The sequence below is a fragment of the Trichosurus vulpecula genome, chromosome 4 (assembly GCF_011100635.1).
Source record: "Trichosurus vulpecula isolate mTriVul1 chromosome 4, mTriVul1.pri, whole genome shotgun sequence".
NCBI lineage: Eukaryota > Metazoa > Chordata > Mammalia > Diprotodontia > Phalangeridae > Trichosurus > Trichosurus vulpecula.
Window position 1 is genome coordinate 399,241,620 of NC_050576.1, and position 20,331 is coordinate 399,261,950.

General features: G+C 39.1%; 1 protein-coding gene across 1 annotated transcript in view; it reads left to right on the forward strand.

Annotated features, from left to right (window-relative positions):
* Positions 1-20,331, forward strand: part of TGFBRAP1 (transforming growth factor beta receptor associated protein 1) — a 66,724-nt gene that overhangs the window by 16,716 nt on the left and 29,677 nt on the right. The window contains exons 3-5 of the mRNA XM_036756329.1: positions 2,836-3,540; positions 11,092-11,286; positions 13,140-13,294. Coding sequence (XP_036612224.1) covers positions 2,853-3,540; positions 11,092-11,286; positions 13,140-13,294 — 1,038 coding nt within the window. The 5' untranslated portion in view covers positions 2,836-2,852. The remainder of the gene's footprint in view (positions 1-2,835; positions 3,541-11,091; positions 11,287-13,139; positions 13,295-20,331) is intronic.

A 20,331-nucleotide genomic window follows, 5' to 3' on the forward strand; every position in this document is an offset into this window, starting at 1 on the left:
TGGCAGTAACTGCTGAACTTTTAAGAAATATTAAACTTTAGCTCATACTTAGAGTGGTCACCAGGAAAAATGACATTTCTGTTTTTCATGGCCTTGAGACCACATAGGTGCAACTAAAATTGATCACTCAGCTCACTACCACCACCACCCCTTTTAAATTATTGCCAGTCAGCAGATCACAATATGTGGTATAGCAAGGTAATGCTCCAGAGAACATATTTGTGTATATATGCTGCTTAGACCTTTGAGGCACTTAGTATTCATTTAGTACATTATTAAAGTATTTTGTGTAGGTTTTGAAGTTAGGTAATTAATTCATAAAGAATCTACCACACTGCCCCATATTGATCAAGGTTTCAGAAATCTGCTCAGAATAGCTGGGTAGGATACGTGTTCCAAGCCCAGTGGTCCATTTCATGTAGCAACTAAAGTTACAGGACTGTCAGTAATTGTTAAAAGCATAATGGAAATGTAAACTGTGGTTGCCTGTTTTTAGTTCCTTTTTATGAGGCAGTTGATTACATACTTAACTATTTAGCTTTTGTGTTTGTATAAAGAGCTTGACAGTGATCTGTTTTTATTTTCACTCAAGACAAAGAATTCCAAGTAGTTAGTCAATAAACATTTACTATGTGTCAGGCACAGTGCTAAGTGCTGGGGATACAAAAACCAGCAAAAGACAGCCTCTGGCTTCCAGGAGTTCGCATTATAATGGAGGAGACAACAAGGGAACAAATATTTACAAACAAGCGAAATGCAGGATAAGTAGACAATTAAGAGAAGGAAAGGCACTCAAATTAAGAGAAGTTGGGAAAAGTTTCCTGTAAGAAAGTGAGATTTTACTTGGGATTTAAAGAAAACTTGAGAAGGCAGTAGGCAGAGATAAGGAGGAAGTACGTTCCGGACATAGGAGACAGCCAGAGAAAAAGCCCATAGCTGAAAGTATCTTGTTTGTGGAACAGCAAGGAAGCCACTGTCAGTGGATTGAGGAGTACATGGTGGAGAGTACAAGGTGTGAGAAGACTGGAAAGGTAGGAGGAGGAGGCTAGGTTATGAAGGACTTTGAACACCAAATAGAAGATTTTGGATTTGATCTTGGGGGCAATAGGGAGCCACTGGAATTTAATGACTAGAGGGGGGAGCATGGTTTAACCTGTGCTTTAGGAAAATCACTTTGGTGACTGCAAGGAGGATGGATTGGGGGGGGGGGGGGCTGCGCGCTGCTTGAGGAAGGTAGATGCGCCAGTAGGCTGTTGGAGTAATCCAGGTAGAAGGTGATGAGGGCCTACGCCAGGGTACTGGCAATCTTAGAGGAGAGAAGAGGGTATATTAGAAAGATGCTGCAAAGGTGAAGGGGATGGGTCTTGGCAGTCGTTTGGATATGGGGGTGAGAGATAATGAGGAGTCACAATGACATTCAGGTTTTGAGCCTGAGGGAGTGGGAGAATAGTGTTGTCCTCTAGAGTAAAAGGGAAAATAGGAGGCAAGGGACAGCCTAAGGTTTTTGTACAACGTGGCTGTTTGATACCTTTTTGGTGTTATGAGGTCTGAGTTTGAATCTCAGGTATGCCATTAACTACCTATGCCATTAAAACTTAGGCAAGTCATTTAAAATTTTTGGGCCTCAATTTCTTCATCTGTAACAGAAGGGTATAGTACTAGATGACCTCTGAAGTCCTTTCTGGCTCCAGATCTATGATCTTAAGATTCCATGCCTAGGTAACCTCTGAGGTCTCAGCCAACTCTAGTTCTCTGATTTTGTAATTATTAATATAACACATGGTCTCAGGCTATTTGAGAGCGAGGCAAGATTCTGTCCTTGGTCCTCTTTACCTTCCTTTTTACACTTTCTCCCTTGCTAATCTTATCTGCCTTGATAATCTTATCTATTCCTAGAGTTTCGGTTATCACCTTTATGCAAGTGTCTTCCACATCTTTACCCTCACCTGTAACATCCCCCACGAGTTCCAGTTCCTTATTTCAATCTCTCAGGCATCTCCACCTAGATTTTCCATGGATACCTCAAACTCAACATGTCCAAAATTGAATTTATCATTCCCTAAGCCTCCTCCTCCACAAAAGCACTTGATCCTCCTCCTAATTTCTTTATTTCTCTTTTAAGTCTCACAGGCTCAAAAGTAGTGAGAAAAACATGGGATTTGCAGTCAGGACCTAGATTAAAATCCTAGCTTTGCTACTTAGTGTGTGTGACCTTGGGCAAGTCACTTAAATTCTCAGGTAGAATTTAAGTGATATCTAAGGTCTCTTCCAGCTCTAAATCCCATGGCCTCAGAATCTCCTTTGATTCTTCCTTCTTCACCCTCACATGTCTATTCATTTGACAGGTCCTGTTGCTTCTATCTTGGACAATATTGCTAATATCCATCCCCTTCCTCATTCACATTGCAACCCCCCGTCTCCAGCCCTTATGTCTGCTTCCCTAGATCATGATAGTGACCTCTCGCCTAAGCCATGCCTGTGAAAGATATATGAAGTTTCCCTTCTAATTTTTCTTTTAATCTTGTAACCTTTAATGATCTAAATTTTGAGTGCATTGTGGTATATGGTTTAAGATGTTCTAAACCTGACTTCTGCCAGATTGTTTCCAATCACTTTTCTCATCACTTCTTGTCAAATGAGGAATACTCTCCAAAGTAATTTGTACTCTCAGATTTTTTCAGCGTTGAGTTGAGTTCAGTTTTTTCCTGCTGCTTTTTTATATTCGGTCTGCTCCACTGATCTATGAGACTGTGTTTATTTATAGCTCGATCTAAAACACTTTTGTTTGACTTTTTGCTACTGCAGATTAAAATGCCTGTCTTCATTCTTTTCCAGTAGATCATTTGAGAGAAATGATGAACATCAAGGCTTTCAGACTGGTCTCCGCCATCGAGCGGGAGCTCCTGATGGGCGACAAAGATCACATCAATATTGAATGCATTGAGTGCTGTGGAAAGAACCTTTATGTTGGTACCAATGAATGTTTCATCTACCACTTCCTATTGGAGGAAAATATGTCACCAACTGGAAAGGTCACTTTCTCAGCCACAAAGCAGCGGCACAAATATCTGGGTTTCAAGAAGCCAGTGAATGAATTGAAAGCAGCATCAGCCCTAAATAGGCTCCTGGTGCTTTGTGACAATACCATTGCTTTGGTTAACATGATGAACCTCGAACCCATCCCTTCAGGTGCTCGCATAAAAGGGGCAGTGACTTTTGCTTTAAATGAGAACCCCGTGAGTGGGGACCCCTTTTGTGTGGAGGTTTGCATCATTTCAGTCAAACGGAGGACCATTCAGATGTTTATGGTCTACGAAGACCGAGTCCAGATTGTAAAAGAAGTGTCAACCCCAGAGCAGCCATTTGCTGTGGCTGTGGATGGCCACTTTTTATGCTTGGCGCTCACTACACAGTACATCATACTGAATTATAACACAGGGGCCTCCCAGGATCTGTTCCCATATTGCAGTGAAGAGAGACAGCCAATCGTGAAGAGGATAGGGAGACAAGAATTTCTGCTGGCCGGGCCTGGAGGACTAGGTAAGAAAGATGTGATGGCATTTTCAGTAACCCTCACTTCCTATACCTACTGTCTTTTCTGTTAGTTTATTAACCATTGGTGAAATGTAGGAGTGGTGCCTTTAGTTTCTTTTGAAAAGAAAATCAGAATTTTGTCAGTATGAATCTTCATTGACAAAAGCAGCAATTTCTTTTCTTGTTATTAAGGAGGGTTGTAGCGCTTTCCAGTGGGATTGGTTTTTAAGAAAATTAGTTTTAGTTTTTGCTAACATACCTTAAAAATTCGTATCTCTAAGGAAATCTTTTCATTATCCAAATGGCAATAAAAGTGTAGGTTCTACCTTAAAGCCAGCTTTAAAAAACTGAAACCTCAGTTCCAGGTCTATATTTTCTGTTTCTTTTCTAGCAACTTTTCCCTTAGTTTTTAGTAGCTAGTTTATTTTCAAAAAGGGAGGGGGCAGGGCAGCTAGGTGGCGAAGCGAGTAGAGCACTGGCCCCGGAGTCAGGAGGACCTGAGTTCAAATCTGGCCTCAGACACTTGACATGCCTACTAGCCGTGTGACCTTGGGCAAGTCACTTAACCCCATTGCCTTGCCTTCCTCCCTCCAAAAAAAAAAAAAAGGGAAGGGGTGTGTTTGTGTGTGATTTCCTCTTTCAACATATCCTTGCCATGTGCCTAAAGACAGCGGAAGTTCTTGACTTTTTTGGTCTCATGGACCTCTTTGATATTATGGTGAAACCTATGGGCTCCTCACAATTACAGTATTTGTGATGTTTGTATATACATAGTTCAATAATGTTTGTACATGCATAAAATAAAATACAAAAGGATCTCAAAGGAAATTAATGATCTTGAAATAAGAGTTGTCAAAATGTTTTTTTAAAGTAAGTTCAGACACCCCCAAGCTAAAAACCTCTGCTGTAAAACTAATTTAATAGTGATAGTGAGTTTGACTTCAGTATTAATAGCAGTTAATATTGGTATGTTTATTTGAATAGCAAGTTCAACCAGTACTGAACTTCATGGTCTTTTTTTTTTTTTTAAACAGCCATACTGGCCACTGGCTTTCTTCTTTTTTTTTTAAGGAACCCCTGGAGTATATTTGAGTAGGAGACTGATATAGCCAGACCTGCTATTAAAAAAAAAAATTATTGGGATTAGAATCAGTTACTACATCAGTCATTCTAAAAATAATTCTTAATGTTGAATTAATTTTAATTGAATAAAATTAAAAATAATTCTTAAACTTCTGAACTTGGCACTCCATCTCCTGCCTCTTTGCTTTTTCTCAGGGTGTCCCATATACCTGGCATGCACAGCTTCCCCACCTCTGCCTCCTAGTGACTTGCACTTCATTGAAGGCTCAGTTCAGGTGCTATCTTCTATTTATTAGAAATCTTCTCTGATTTTATTAGTTGTTAGTATACTCTCTGTCCTCAAATTATATTGCATTTTATTAATCTATTAAGTTCGTAAAGCCCAACCCCAAGCAGAATGTCAGCTCCTCTAGAGCAGTGCCTCTTTTAAAACTTGACCTTGTGCCCCAAGCACCTTGCACTTCTCACCTCCTCGTATAGTGCCTTGCACAAATATTGGTTGAATTGAAATTAGAATGTTTGTGTTAAGAGAATAGTAGTGGTAAAGAGAAGTGTGAATGGGGACATCCAAAGCCTATTTCACCGTTCCTGGGGTTTTGAGCAGCAACTTGGTGTCAAGCCAGTGAGACAAAGACATTTTTCATGAAATGAAAAATGCAGGGCATGTCAATATATCTTCTTTCTTTTTAAATTTTTTTTTAAATTTATGGAATATAACAAACATTTCCATAACATAGTACAATGAGAAAAAGATGATTGCACGTGGAACTTCAGATCTGCTATACATAACTTGCTATTCCTTTCAAATATAGAATATTATGCGTTTTTTTTTAACTTCCCTTCCCCACTCCCCCCACCCCCGAAGGCTACCATTAGACACAAATAGGTATATGTACATAAAATTATTCTATACATCTATTTATCAGTTTCTTCTCTAGATGCAGATAGCATCTTTCTTCACATGTCCTTTATAGTTAATTTGGGTATTTATATTATTCAAAATAACTTATTTGCTCAGAGTTGTTCTTAAAGCAATATTGCTGTTACTATATGCAATGTTCTTTTGTTCTGCTTATTTTGCTCTTTGTTATTTCGTGTAAGATCCTCTATATTTTTCTAAAATCATTGAGTTCATTTCTTATAGCACGGTAGTATTCCATCACAACCATATATACCACAACTTGTTCAGCCATTTTTCCCAATTCGTGGGCAGTTCTTTGCTACCACAAAGAGAGCTGCTATAGATATTTTAGAACATATAGGTTCTTTTCCTTTTTCCCTAATCATCATTGGAAATAAACCAAGCAGTGGTATTGCTGGATCAGAGAGTATGGGTAGTTTCTTAACTCTTTGGGCATAATTCTAGATTGTTCTCCAAAATCATTGAATCATTTTACAATTCCACCAACGATGAATTAGTGTCCCAATTTTTCCACATCCCCTCCAACATTTGTCACTTTTCCCTTCTATCATTTTAACCAATCTGGTAAGTGTAAAATAATTTATCAAAGTTGTTTAATTTGTGTTTCTCTAATCAATAATGATATAGAGCAGTTTTTCATGTGACTATAAATTGTTTTGATTTCTTCATCAGAAAACTACTGTTTATATCTTTGACTATTTATCAATTGGGGAATGACTTGTATTCTTGTCTTCGTTTTGTTTTGTTTGAGGGGGGGAGGTGAGGTGATCAGGGTTAAATGACTTGCCCAAGGTCACACAGCTGGTAAGTGTCAGGTATCTGAGGCTGGATTTGAACTCAGGTCTTCCTGACTCCAGAGCCGATGCTGTATTCACTGTGCCACCTAGCTGCCCCAATAACTTGTATTCTTATAGATTTAACAAAGTTCTTTATATATTTTCAATGTGAGATTTTTATTTGTTAAACTGTCTATAAATTTTCCCCAAAATTTTCTGCTTTCCTTCTGATCTTGGCTACATTTGTTTTATTAGTATAAAACCTTTATAATTTCATATAATTGAAGTTATCCATTTTCTGCCTAACTTTCCTCTCTGTCTCTTGTTTATCCATAAATTGCTCTCCTATCCATAAGTCTGATAAGTAATGTGTTTTGTATTCTTTTGATTTTCTTCTAAAATCTCTCTTTATATCTAGGTCATGTATGCATTTTGACCTTATCTTAGTATGCGGTGTAAGATACAGGTCTGTTACCAGTTATTTTCTGACTATTTTCCTTCTCGGCCTGTCTTTTCAGCCTTATCCCCAGTACCTTATCTTCTCCCCTTACCCTCTTATTCCTTATTTTTTACCCTTCCCTCTAAAAGTCCCTTTATCTATTATTATCCTATCTATTCACCCCACCCTCCTATTCTTAATCTACATACCTTTCTAAAAGTCCCTTCCTGACCCTATCCCCTAATTTTCTCACCTCTCTAGAAGTTATGGATTTAACAAAGTTAAAGACTTCTAAACCTCTTTAGATGTATACATTGTTTCTTTTCAACCCAGATGAGAGTAAGGTTTTAGTAAGGGGACATAATATAATAAGGTTCCTTTGTTTTTAAGCAAAATGGTCAACAAAACTTTAGCCCAATCTCTAGTGCTGCCATTGTGAATCCTTTGCCTTAATTTTAGTAATTGTAATATATATATATATTGTGTATGTATATATAGTGTATATATATATACATATTGTATATATATATATATACACATATACATATATAATTAAACAATTTATTTTTTCTTTAAAAAGAATTAAATATTTTTTTCAAGTGCATTTGCAGATTGTTATACTCATTTATTCTTCCTCAAACCATATAGCCCATATTTCTGCCTGGACAAGAAAATCAACCAAAATTTTTTATATTATTGTTGTGGGCATGTTAGGAAGTGACTGAGTTGAGATCCTTTTGTATTTGCAGAGGTGCAGACCTTATCAAAATACAGCATTGCCACCATATAGCTTCTCTTTTCTTAAACTAATTGTTCAAATTAGTGAGAGGTAGTGTAGTGTACATCAACCTGCCTTGGAGTGAGGAAGACCAGGGTTCAGGTCCCACCTCTATGATCATGGACAGAGCACTGAACTTCCCAGCATTTCACACAACTCTCTAAGACTGAATTATAGAGGCAGAGTGAATTTTCACCATCAGGTATTTGCTACACATAGGCAGTCATGGGCCATTCTGTCACTACCTTCCCCCATTCCTGGCCTCCCCCACCCCGGCAATAAATCAATTCTTCATATGCCCATGAAAGCATTTAGAATAGTACCATGTAGTGGCAATTTTGATTTGAAACTCTTTCCCAGCCATTAATAGGCCCTGTGACCTGCTTACATCACAGGAAGCCTAAGACATAGGTGGTGGAAGGAGCTTCCTAACAAGAAAAGGAAAGTGTGTCACAGAGAATGTTGAGGGGTGTGGGGCGGGGAAAGATGCTGTGGCTGCTGGTGGCTGCCCTCGTGATTGTTAGAAATGAACAGGCTGACTTGTCTGTCCTGTGAGGTTGTGTTTGGGAGGACCGTGGCAGGGGGTCAGAGAGGTTTTGGGGTGGTGAGGCTCCATGTCGTGATATTGGGTATTGAATGTTTTACTGCTCTGATATATTGGATGAATGGCTTGTGGGATATGGTTCTCTGGTGTCTGAATAAATGGTTTACTTCTCCCTTCTGTGTGGAGAGTCTCGTATACTTTGCGAAGCAGAACTACACAGGCATTTTGACAATTATCATCCGCATTGTTATTTTTGCCTTACTATTTCATGCCATTTACTCTGTATCCTGGTTCTGTTACTTATGGTTGTGGGACCCTAAACAAGTCAAGTAAGTGCGGAGTCATGTGTAAAATAGGGTAATAACATATTAACTTATAGGATTTTGTGAGGGAAATGCTTCACAAACTCCATATCATTATGCCAGTGGGAGTAATTTATTATTGCAATTTTTTATTGTCACTGCGTACCCATTTGGTCACTTGTTTTGATTTCCTGTCTGTCCCAGGCAAAACTTTTCCCAAGTCACATAACTTTCCTTTTTTGCCCTATACTGTTCTGTTCCAAGCTTGAGGGGATGCGCTGTTGATTTCAGAGCTATTACAGCCAGCTCTGCCACACCAGCACTCCTCCTTCCCCAAGAACTCCCAACCCGGACTGGACTCAGATCTTCAGCAGGCTCTTCACTCCTGCTCTGATCCACCACTTAATTCCTCCCACCAGGTGGGCCTGGGGCCAGAAGCAACTGCAGCTGTAGTTTTGTAGCTGCCCCACCTCTGCTGCCCCCTGGGCGGTGGCTGAACCCTGAACTCTATCACCCTGTCCTCAGCAGCTTTTCCCACTAACCTTCTCTATTGTCTTTGGTGTTTGTGGGTTGAGAAGTCTGGTAACTGCTGCAGCTCACTGATTCAGGGCACTAGCACCCGCTCCTCCCAGCTCCCGGTCTGGTTGGTCCGCGCGGCCCATGCTGGGCTCTGCTCCACTCCGCTCCACTCCCAGCTCCTTGCGGGATAGACCTTACCCAGAGACCATCCAGGCTGTCCTGGGCTAGAGCCCTGCTTCCCTCTGCTATTTTGTGGTTTCTGCAGTTCTAGAATTGGTTCAGAGCCATTTTTTATAGGTTTTTGGAGGAACTCGGCAGGGAGCTCACGCTAGTCCCTGCTTTCCAGCCGCCATCTTGATTCTGCCCCCCTCTGTACTGTTCTGGATCTAACATTACTCTCTTTTCTTAGCTGTATCACATTGGCACTTTCTCAGCCTGACCTTGTTCTTTGTTGAGGTTTGAGGGGGCAGTCTTGCTTCGGAGAGATCTTATTCTTCCTATAGTCAACCTCTGTGGTTCCAAAACAGGCAGCTAGTTCAGCAGTCCTCTCTCAGTACAGACAGTACAGTGATTCTTTTAGTCTGGCAAAAGCTTGGTGCACCTTTCCTTTTGTCTGTCTGCAGGCTTTGTTTTTGACCTCTGACTTCCACCCTTCTTCTCACTCCCTGTAAGGAAACACTATTCTATGGCAGGTATCAGTTGAGGAGGATTACTGTACTGTCAGCTTTCTGTGTCTATCATGAGAATGTGCTCCACACCACAGTCTGACCATGGTGAGGGGCAAATGTAGCTGATCTGAAGTAGAACCAAACCCAGATTTGACTCTGTGTCTATTTCCTTACCATTTTCCTCACTTTGCCTGACATTTGGGTGAAAGCTCTCCTCCTACATTGCTTTTGTTTCATTAACTCAGAATTTAGTTCTATATTTATTTAGCTTTTGTGTACAAGTCAAATGTAGTTCCTGCTTTTTTGAAGTTTCCAGGGTAGTAGGTGAGGCAGAACTGATACACAGATAATTATCATACAAAATAGAAGGTGGTAGATGGAAAACAATGTGTTAAAGTAAGGTCTGAAAGGGGTCACATGAATTACAAGCTGGAGAGATCAGAGAAGTTTCCTGGAAGAGATGGCATTTGAGTTAGACTTTAAAGGACGGATCAGAATTAAATAACAGAGGAGGGAGGACCTGCCATGTACAAGAAATTACCTGAACCAAAAGCCTCCGGGTTGGAAAGGCCAAGGAATGTTCAGGGCACACAGTTCTCTTTGATTGGATCCTAGAGTATAACTAGGGGAGTGAGTTAATGAAGTAGCACCTGAAAAGATAGAGTAGCAACAGATTGTGGAAGGTTTTGTACGGCCAGCTGTTCTCAGGAAACAAAAGATGAGTGAAGCAACATGGATACCTGACCAGATCTATGCAGGAAGAAGCCAATTTTTGGCTTTAATGTGAAGGGTAATGTGGAGTGCAGAACAGAAGGGAGGAATCAAAGATTAGTTAACATACTATTGCAGAAGACCAAGGGGGTAGTAATGAAGGTCTGTACCAGAGTAGTGGCAATGGGTGTAGAAAGGAAGCGATGGATGGGAGAGAGACCATAGAAGTGGGATCAACACAAAGTGGTCATCCAATCAGTTAGGGTGGGGGAAGACTGATAATGTACAACATGGAACATTGGGTGAACAGTGGCACCACTGACAAATCAGAGAGAGGAGTGGGTTTGGAGAGAATAGACATCTCAGTTTTGGACAATATGTGATGAAAAAATTAATTATAAGTTGCACAAAATGCTGAAAAAGAACAGTTGAGAGAGAATAATATGTAGGGTCAAGAAAATCTAAAGCCTTAGGAGCAAACTATATGCATAGTTAAAAAATATTTGGGACAAAGCAAACTTTAAAATACAAAAGACTAATCTATTTAAATTGGATGTAAGCACCTTCCCTGTACTTATTCACAATCCCTGCCTCTCAGAAATGAATCTAGAATATAGATCTTGGGGAAAAGATATCATAATCCCTTCAGAGAATTAAGCCTTGTAATTCCTTGAACTGTTCACCTTCCCTCCTTTCCTTCAGTCTAGCCCCTTTTGCAAAAACTGAATGACAAATGTATCGTCAGACACATCTGTATAAAAACAGCACTAAGTAGTAATCTTCGTTCCAGTTAATTTTCTCTCTCTCTTTCACAGGCATGTTTGCCACAGTCGACGGGATATCCCAACGTGCCCCTGTGCATTGGTCAGAGAGTGTGATTGGTGCAGCCATTTGCTTTCCATATGTGATAGCTCTAGATGATGAATTCATTACAGTGCACAGCATGCTGGATCAACAGCAAAAACAGACACTGCCTTTTAAGGAAGGCCACATTTTACAGGATTTTGAAGGTATTAAATTAGCAACTACTGTTAAAAAAAATCTGATCTTTTTGAATGGTATTGTAAATTACCTTTCAGTTAGAAATGCAAGCCTTACATTTCTCTTAATATAAAAAGGGAGTTGGTGAGCAGTACTCGCTTGTAGACCTTTCCCAAGAGTCAACAGAGTATATCTTCAGGCTCTCAATAGTAGCAGCTAGAACTAGATAGTGATCCTGCCTGCACTGCTTACAGTCTTTAGGTAAAGCCTCGGCCTCTTTGTGTTTCAATTTCCCTGTCAGTAACAAGAAGGATTTTGCTCGCCAGCCTAATTAATTAGCTCAGTATTTTTGAAAGAGATAGGAGGGTAAAGATTTTATAGCTTTTCAGAAAGAAGGGTGTATATAAAATGCTCTGTGCAGTACTTTGGTTCTGAATGTTGTACTCTAGTTTTTGGAACAATCAATTCAGAAAAACATGTACTGACTCTCAAAAGGTCCTTTTTGTTTCTTTTTTAATTTAAAAAAGAATCAATTCTAAATGATGGACCATTGCAATTTTACCAATAGTACTCTTTAACTGACTTCCAAAGTAAGAGCCCTTGTTCTACATCATGTATTTGCTCTAAATTTAGAGGCAACTTCTGGTTAAAAAGGGGGGAGGAGAAGAAGAGCATTTTAAAGTTCACGGTCTAAGGATTATATCCTCCACTAAGGTCTTTTGTTGTGGTTAACCCTTGGTACTCGAATACTGTGTCACAGGAGCACAAGCTTTGGCAGGTCCTGCACAGATGGTCTTTAGGCTCAGCACTAAAAGGTGTGTCACCAGATAAATGACTTGGTATTTTTGAGGACAACAATTTATGAAACTGTGAACTAAAGCATGGAGAAGTTTCAGTGTAGGTCAGGAAAAGGGAGTAGCTACATTAATGAAATTATAGATCTTTTGAAATATTGTACTAATAATTATACATAGCAGACAATATATTAAGTTTCATGGAAGGTGAAGGTTGGGGAGGGGGTGGAGGAGTAGTGTTATTCATCTCATTGAGATGGTGGGGAAAATTACGATAAATATTTTTTTGTGCAAAGCATCATGCTAGCTGCTTTTGAAGATACGAAGAAATATGACACAAGGGCTTGGGATCTAGATGGAGAGGGAAAATACATATACAAATACAAATATATGTACACACACACACACATACTCCTGAAAAGAGAACTAGCATGTAGGAGTTGTACGTGGCAAAGTAGTGGCATGCTGTACTAGAAAGAGCAGAGAGAGTTTGACCTGAAGTCATAGAGAACTGAGATAGAATCCTGCCTCTGATATTCTGACAATAAGCCACTCAGCCTTTCTGAAACAGTTTTTCCCAGTTGTGTAAAATATAGATCATAAAACTCGTCTCTATGGTTATTGAAGCCCAAATGAAATAATGTATGTAAACTGCTTTGCAAAAGTTAATGACATAATGTGAGGTACTGTTGTCTTGGTAAGTGGTATAGGCAATACATAAACAGTGTAGTGGTCCAGGGTAGGGAGAAATCATATTGGACTGGGGTAATCACTCATTAATTATGGTAAGATTATCAAATTTTAATTGAACTAAAAGCAGAATGGAGTGTTTTTAGGTATTTTAAAATTACAGATTTAGATGAGACAAATCATATCCCTGCATGAAGAAGACAGGATCATCATATCTTTTTTTTTCTCTCTCTCTCCTGTATTTAACTCAGTGCTTTGCACAGAGTATAAGTTTAGTAAGTATTTGGGTTGAATTAAAAGTTGTTTGAAATGCACCATGTATCAAAAACCTGGTTTTAAAAAATTATGTAAAATATAATGTTTCTGTTCTTATACAACAACTTTATATTTCTGCACAGGAAGAGTGATTGTAGCTACCAGTAAAGGAGTATATATCTTGGTTCCATTACCCCTTGAAAGACAAATTCAGGATCTCCTTGCAAGTCGAAGAGTGGAAGAAGCTTTAGTTTTAGCAAAAGGAGCACGAAGGAACATTCCAAAAGAAAAATTTCAGGTCTGTAGTTTCTGATCGTGTAAGAAATTAACTTTCCAAACAATAATGAAACCTAGTTGAAAAACATTCCAATCATTCTTATTCATGGGACCCACAGAGGTGAATCAAGGGCACAATTCATATTTGTCAGTTATAATTTGTGATCATTGGAACCAAGTTGGGCTGAAGTTTACCTTTGCAGTCTATAGGAAAAAAACGTTTACTAAGCAAATAAATAAGTTAAATTGGCTGAATTAGTTATTTTTGAAGGGCAAGTGGAATCTTCAATCTATTTAAGAAAATGAATGTTTTAAAGCCTTAAGCACACACCTGAATATGAAAACTAATATGTTAATTATGAATCGTTTTTCTCCCTTTGTTAAATTAGACCCTAAGAATTCTATCTTGCTAGTACTTTGTTAGCTTAGTACAAATTATTCTCTGTGTTTGACAGTAACAAAACTACATGTAAAGACATAGATAAATATTATATTACTTAATATATTAATAGATCATATATGTATGTGCATACACACACACACACAGCTTTGATGGGTCAGTGCAAGAGCAGTGTTATTACTCCCACTGATGATGGTGGGGAAAATTATGAAATCCATAAGTAAATATTATTTTTGTGCAAGGCATCATTGCCAAGTGCTTTTGAGTATACAAAGAAATATAAGACACAAGGGCTTAAGATCTAGATGGAGAGAGAAAATATATATGTGTCTGAAAAGAGATCTAGCATGTAGGAGTTGTACACGGCCAAATAGTGGCATGCTGTGCTAGAAAGAGCAAAGAGAGCTTGAGCTGATGTCTTAGAGAACAGAGATAGAATTTATATATATATATATATACATATATATATATATATATGTATGTATGTATATGTATATATTTGTGTATGTGTATGTAGGTTTATGTATATTATTATATGGTGTACATAAAATATAATCACATATATAATGACTTAGATTTCCTGCTATTGTTTAATGGGCATAATAAATAAGGGGTCATTGCTGTGGCATTGGGGAGAAACAAAGGACATATGTATTCTTTGAGGTTGTATACCAGACAGTATGGAGAATTAAAGTGAATGAAAAATAAGAGAAAAATAAGCAAAAGAAATTATTTGTTGTTGTTTTTTTTAAGATTGAAAAACTCTACTTTCTGATTCTCATTCTAAGATACAATAGTTTCTGTTTTAAAGTAATGATTTTTCTAGATCAGTTTTAGATTTAAAGCACTGGAGTCTAAGCTGTCTTAAGCAAGACTCATGTTAAAATTGTTCAAAAATCTCTTCTTTGCACAAACTTTAAGTGTGTAACGTTTCTTCAAGACTACAATTAGTTTTTCTTCATGCATTTTTTTCTGTGTATCCTCTCCTGCTGATATTTAGAGATAGAGATGTAATGAGGGTGGGAAAGGTTGGGCTTTTCCCCATGGTGCCTAAATTTTAATTTCCCAAATAATCCCTTAGGCCTTGAGGAATGCCTCGGGGTGGGGGTAGGAGGGCACCAGCAGTAGGAGAGAGCTACACGTGTCTGACAATGTGCCTTTCTGCTGTCATCCCCCAACCTACCCTAATACATATTGTGGGGGCAAAACTATTCATTCAGCATGCATCCATGTTCATGTTTACAGGTAAGATGCTCTCCTACCACCTTCAACAGTTGGTAAAGGGTTCTGGACTTTTGCCACCACTCTCTTAATGAAGAAGGGAAGATGAGTAGCCAGAATCATGCCTGACTGAAAACAAGAATATTAGTGATCTAGGGGAGAGGCAAGTAGTTGGACAAGGGTTTGCACTCAAATACCCCTTCAGTGCCACCTGTCTTGGTGTCTAGATGACTATCCCTCAGAGCCCAAGGGTTCAAACAAACAATCCTTTTACCAAAATCCTATTTAACAACTCTCAGAAGATGGAGGTAGTTAAAAAATACTTTAGGAAGATACAAACAAAAACTACTGGCAAGAAGCTTGCATGGGATTTCATGAGGTCTTCACCCAGATCTTAAAAAAAACTTTTATACTCCTCTGTCTCAGAGTTGCTCACAGCTTGGTCTTAGATCAGTCCATCTGACGTCAAAGTTCATCCAGACTACCCAAGATCTGTAATGTCTTTAATTGCAGCAGTTTTGGCTAGTGTTGTGGTAGTGTGGAAATTAACTCATCCCTCCCCTGGCCTGTAACACTGGGGCTTCTGAACCAAGCATACATTTCCTGATTTAAACCGAGTTAGCAAGGATTATTAGTTAAAATAGGAAGCTATTATTTTATAGCTCTCTTCCATTTCATAACCAGAATCCTAGAAAAAGCTCTACTCGCCTCCAGTTTTTCACCTCCCATTTATTTTCTAATCCTCTTCAGTTTGGCTTCAGATCTTAGCACACAACTGAAATGTTTTCTCTGAGGTGACTAGTGATCTGTTAATTGCTAAGTCCAGTAAACTCTCCTCAATCCTCAGCCTTCTTGCATTTCCTCATCAGCTTTTGATACTGTTCACACCCATTTTTCCGGATGTTCTCGCCGCCCGTTCCTTCTTAGTCTCCTTTGCTGAATCATCATTCACATTTCCCCCTCTAAGAGTAAATACACCCCATGGTATGTCTGTCCTGGACCCCCTTCTTTTCTCTGTCTGCTCCCATTAGTTGCAGATGACTTCCAGATCTCTATATCCAGCCGTAATCTCTCTCCCGTGTTCCCATTTACTGCCTCCCTACGTCATCTCTGCCTCAGTATCCCATAGCATCTCAGAGTCAACATCTTCAAAATTTGCACTCCATATCTTCCAGCCTAAACCTGCTCCTCTAGCAAACTTCCATCTTTCTATTGAGGGTACCGCTGTCCCTCTGCTAACTTAGGTCCACAAGCTCAGCATCATCCTCCACTTGTCCCCTTTTCCTTATCCTCAGTGTTCACTCAGTTGCTATGCCTTGTTGATTCTGCCTCCAGCATTTCTTACATCTGTCCCACTCACTCCAGTCTCACTGGCCGCCACCCTGTTTGAGGTTCTTATCACCTCTTGCTTGGACTATTACGAAAGCCTCCTAATTGGACTGTCTTCTTCCAGCCTCTCCCCTCTCAAACCCATCTTCCGCATAGCTGCCCTATGTCTTGCCTTCAATTCCTCTGCCTGAGAAGCTTCAGTGACTTCCTATTGCCTATACAATAAAATACAAACTCCTTAGCATAGCCCTCCAAGGCTTTCATAACCACACTCCGGTTTACATTTCTAGGCTTAGTGTCTTCACAAACTTTCTATATGTCCTAAACCAGCCTATTATTGTTCTCTGAACTTGGCATTCCAGCTGTTTCCTATACCTGGAATGCCCTCCCCTCTTACCTCTGCCCCTTAGAATCCTTAGTTTCCTTTAAGGCTCAACTTAACGTTTTGACTGCTAAAGGAAGCCTTTCTTGATTCCTCTAGTTTTTAGTGTTGTCTCCCTCATAAAATAATTATATATTTATCTGTTTACATATGTGTCCCTGTAGTAGAGTTCGAGCTTCTCGAGGGAAGAGATGATTTGGGTTTTTATTTTTATCCCCAGTGCCTTGCACAAATTGTGTGTCTAATAAGTGCTTGCTACATTGTACTGGAAGATATTAGGTCCCTAGGGGCTGAGCTCCTCCCCAGATCTTTGTGCCAGTGGCTTGGGGTTTCATTCCACACTCCACCCCATTAAAAAAAAAAACGTGATTATTGTGGACCAAGTGCAAAAATTCCTACTTATAGCTCTGATTCAAGTCTTTAAATAACACTAGTGTAGTTTTGATCTGATACTTTAAACATTACGCTTTTTTTTGATGTGATATCCAAGTTGAACTTAAATCTGTGAATGGATCAATTCAATTTATCCAACATTTCTTAAAGTGTCTGCTTTGTCAGAGCATAAAGATGATGAGGTGATACCAAACTTAGCTGGGAGACAGCCCTTTCCTCCATGGAATTTACTGAGGAGGGATAAAATATAAACATAAAGTGTGTATAACTATGTGGAGTACCAAAAAAAAAAAAGAAAATAGCGATAGATTAGAAGATAAAATTCCCTTAGTCATTTGTGCTTTTTTTTTAGGATTTCTGGGTTCGAAAGCATTATTTAACTTGACTTTTGAAATGTTTGTAACAATACTTAAAAGGAGGATGAATGTCAGTGCTAATGCGCTGTTAGGAATGTTCACACACTAAGGGAAGCTCACCTTCAGGGTAGGTAAATATGTTACTTTAGTCATAAAGTGGCAATTTGTAACTCTTAATTAATGGTGTATCTCAGGTAAATGGGGGATAGCGGAAGCTGATGAGAAAGAGAAGGGAAACCAGGAAGTAGTGGACACCAGTGTATCAACCTCCTTGACCCCTTCCTGTTTTCCCTGGCCTACCTTTTCCTCTTCTTGCTTTTCGTGATATTAAGGAAAAGAGGAAGTTCTTATTCAGGGAGTTTCTGAACTTGAAAGGATCTTGTGAGATTTGGTCCTCCTCCCTCATTTGGTAGGTGAAGCACAGAGGGGTGATTTGTAATGAAATTGTGCTACTAAGTATTCTCAAGGTTCATAAAAGTTGTTCCTAAGATTTGCCTGAGATAACACTGTTATTTAAGAGTCACAAACTGCTACTTTCTGAGTAAAGTAACCTAGTTACCTGCAGAAATAGGGTTGACAGAGTGAAGAGTCAGAACATGAATCCATGGTCTCAGAGTGTTTAGTTGAGGCTTAGAGGGTTGCTTAGAGTGCCTGAGAAGCCAAAACGGAAGGAAAGACCCAAGATGTTGGGGGCAAAGAGCAGTGTCTGTTCCCCACTAAGCATAACAAAAAGTTATAAAATAAAATATTATATCAAGCCTCAGGAGTCAGAGTTCCAGAATTCAGAAACCCATTCTGTCACTTAGTCCCTGTGTAAACTGTGGGTAGTTCCTTCATCATTCTGGGCCTTAAATTGAGAGTTTTGTACTCAATGGCTCAAAGGTCCCTTCTGGCTCTAAATCTAGGAGCCCGTGATTTTCATTTTCGCTCTTAAAATGTTTTTGTTTCTGTGTCCATTTTGTTCTGAAGGAATTTGACTAGGAGTTTTTATTTTTCTCCTTTTAAAAATTGGCCATTCTTTCTATTCAGTGAATTGTACAGATGTGTATATGTATATTATAAGGAGAAACAATTTTGTGTAATAACTCAGCGGGAGAAGGCTTTTTTAAATAAAGGAAGGAAAGCTTTTCTGATACAGAAAGTAAGTTGAAAGGTAATGGGACTCAGAGCCAGAAGGAACCTTAGAGATCATCTTGCCTAATCTCTTTGTTTTAGGAAATAATTCAAAACTACCCCATCCTCTCCTCCCCACAGTGGAGTGATATACGGTCACATAGCAGAGTAGGGATTTATAGGAGCAGCGACCCCAGAAGTCACCTTGTCACTAGATCATAGCTCTGGAACCAAAAGGGATCTCAGAGGCCATCTAGGCCACATGAGGAAACTGAGGCCCAGCGAGGTGAAGTGCCCAGCATCACACAGGTAGTGAGTATCAGAGGTACGGTTTAATTCAAAATCCAGTGTTCTTTCTATGATGCCAAATCATTTCCAAACAGAACATTCCTATGCAGAATCAGAGTTGGAAGGGACCTCAGGGACCGTCTAGTCCAATTCAAAACTGAACCAGAATATCTGCCTGGTGGTCACCAGCCTTTGTTGTGACACAAACAGGAGACTTTTTCCAATTTTGGATCACTCTAATGGGAACTTTTTTCTCACATCAGTCCTGGCAATCATGCCAGTTAATATTTAGACTCTTGTCCATATTTGACTTTCGGCAATTTATTTTAAAAAATAGCATGATACAACAGAAATAGCAACAGCTTTGGAGTCGGAGGACATAAATTCCAATTTTACCTTTGGTCCTTACAGCCCAAACTGTGTGGCCTTGGGCCTGCTAAGCTAACCATCCTGGGACACGGTTTGCTAATTTAAAATGAGGTAGTTGGACTAAATGTCCTCTTTTGAAATTCATTCTGCTAGATTGATGATCCTACAATTTTGTCTCCAAAATAGAAGAGAATATTTTAATCAAGAAATGGGCATATATGAGCCTCACTTCGCCTGTACCAATATAGTATCTGTAATGATGTGGTAAATTTCTGTTTCTTTACTTTAATATTAATGTTGGTGGCATAGCTCTGTTATACTTCTCATCTCTACCATTTAATGTTTATGTGTGGGGTGATTGGGGTGATAGAAAATGACCACAAGTTTTGATATCTTTGATCCCTCTCCCCCAGCCCAGTTCCTTTTAGCAACTGTGATTGCATCTAGATCAGGAATTCCCTAGCCTGGGATTCCTGAACTTTTTTTTAAATTTTAGTAACTGCATTTTGTAATAATTTATTTAATGCATTTATAAATAGTAATCTGAGGTGTCCATGAGCTTCATCAGTCTAACAGAGGGATCTATGATACAAAAGAGGCCCCTAACTCTTAGTCTAGAACCTGATTCTCCCACACACACCTCAAACATAACATGCATATCAGTATAGGCCTACCTAGAAGATATTGTGGGTTTGGTTCTAGACCACTACAATAAAGCAAGTATCACAGTAAAGAGAGTCACACAAATTTTTTTGGTTCTCCAGTGCATACAAAAGCTATGTTTACACTAGGCTGCAGTCTGTTAAGTATGTGATAGTCTTATGTCTTTAAAAATGTACATACCTTAATTTAAAAATATTTTATTGCTAAAACATGCTAACCAACATCTGAGCCTTCAGTGAGTCATAATCTTTTTTGCTGGTGGAGAATCTTGCCTCAGTATTGGTGGTAGCTGGCTGATCAAGGTGATGGTTGTTGAAGGTTGGGTTGGCTATGGCAGTTTCTTAAAGTAAGACAATGATGACGTTGGCCATATCAATTGACTCTTCTTTTCACAGAAATACTTAGAGGCCATTGTAGGGTTATTAATTAGCCTAATTTCGATATTGTATCTCAGAGAATAGGAAGGCTGGAGTGAGGGGAGAGAGGCAGGAACAGCAGGTCAGTAGAACAGTCAGAACACATACAACGTTTACCAATTAAATTCA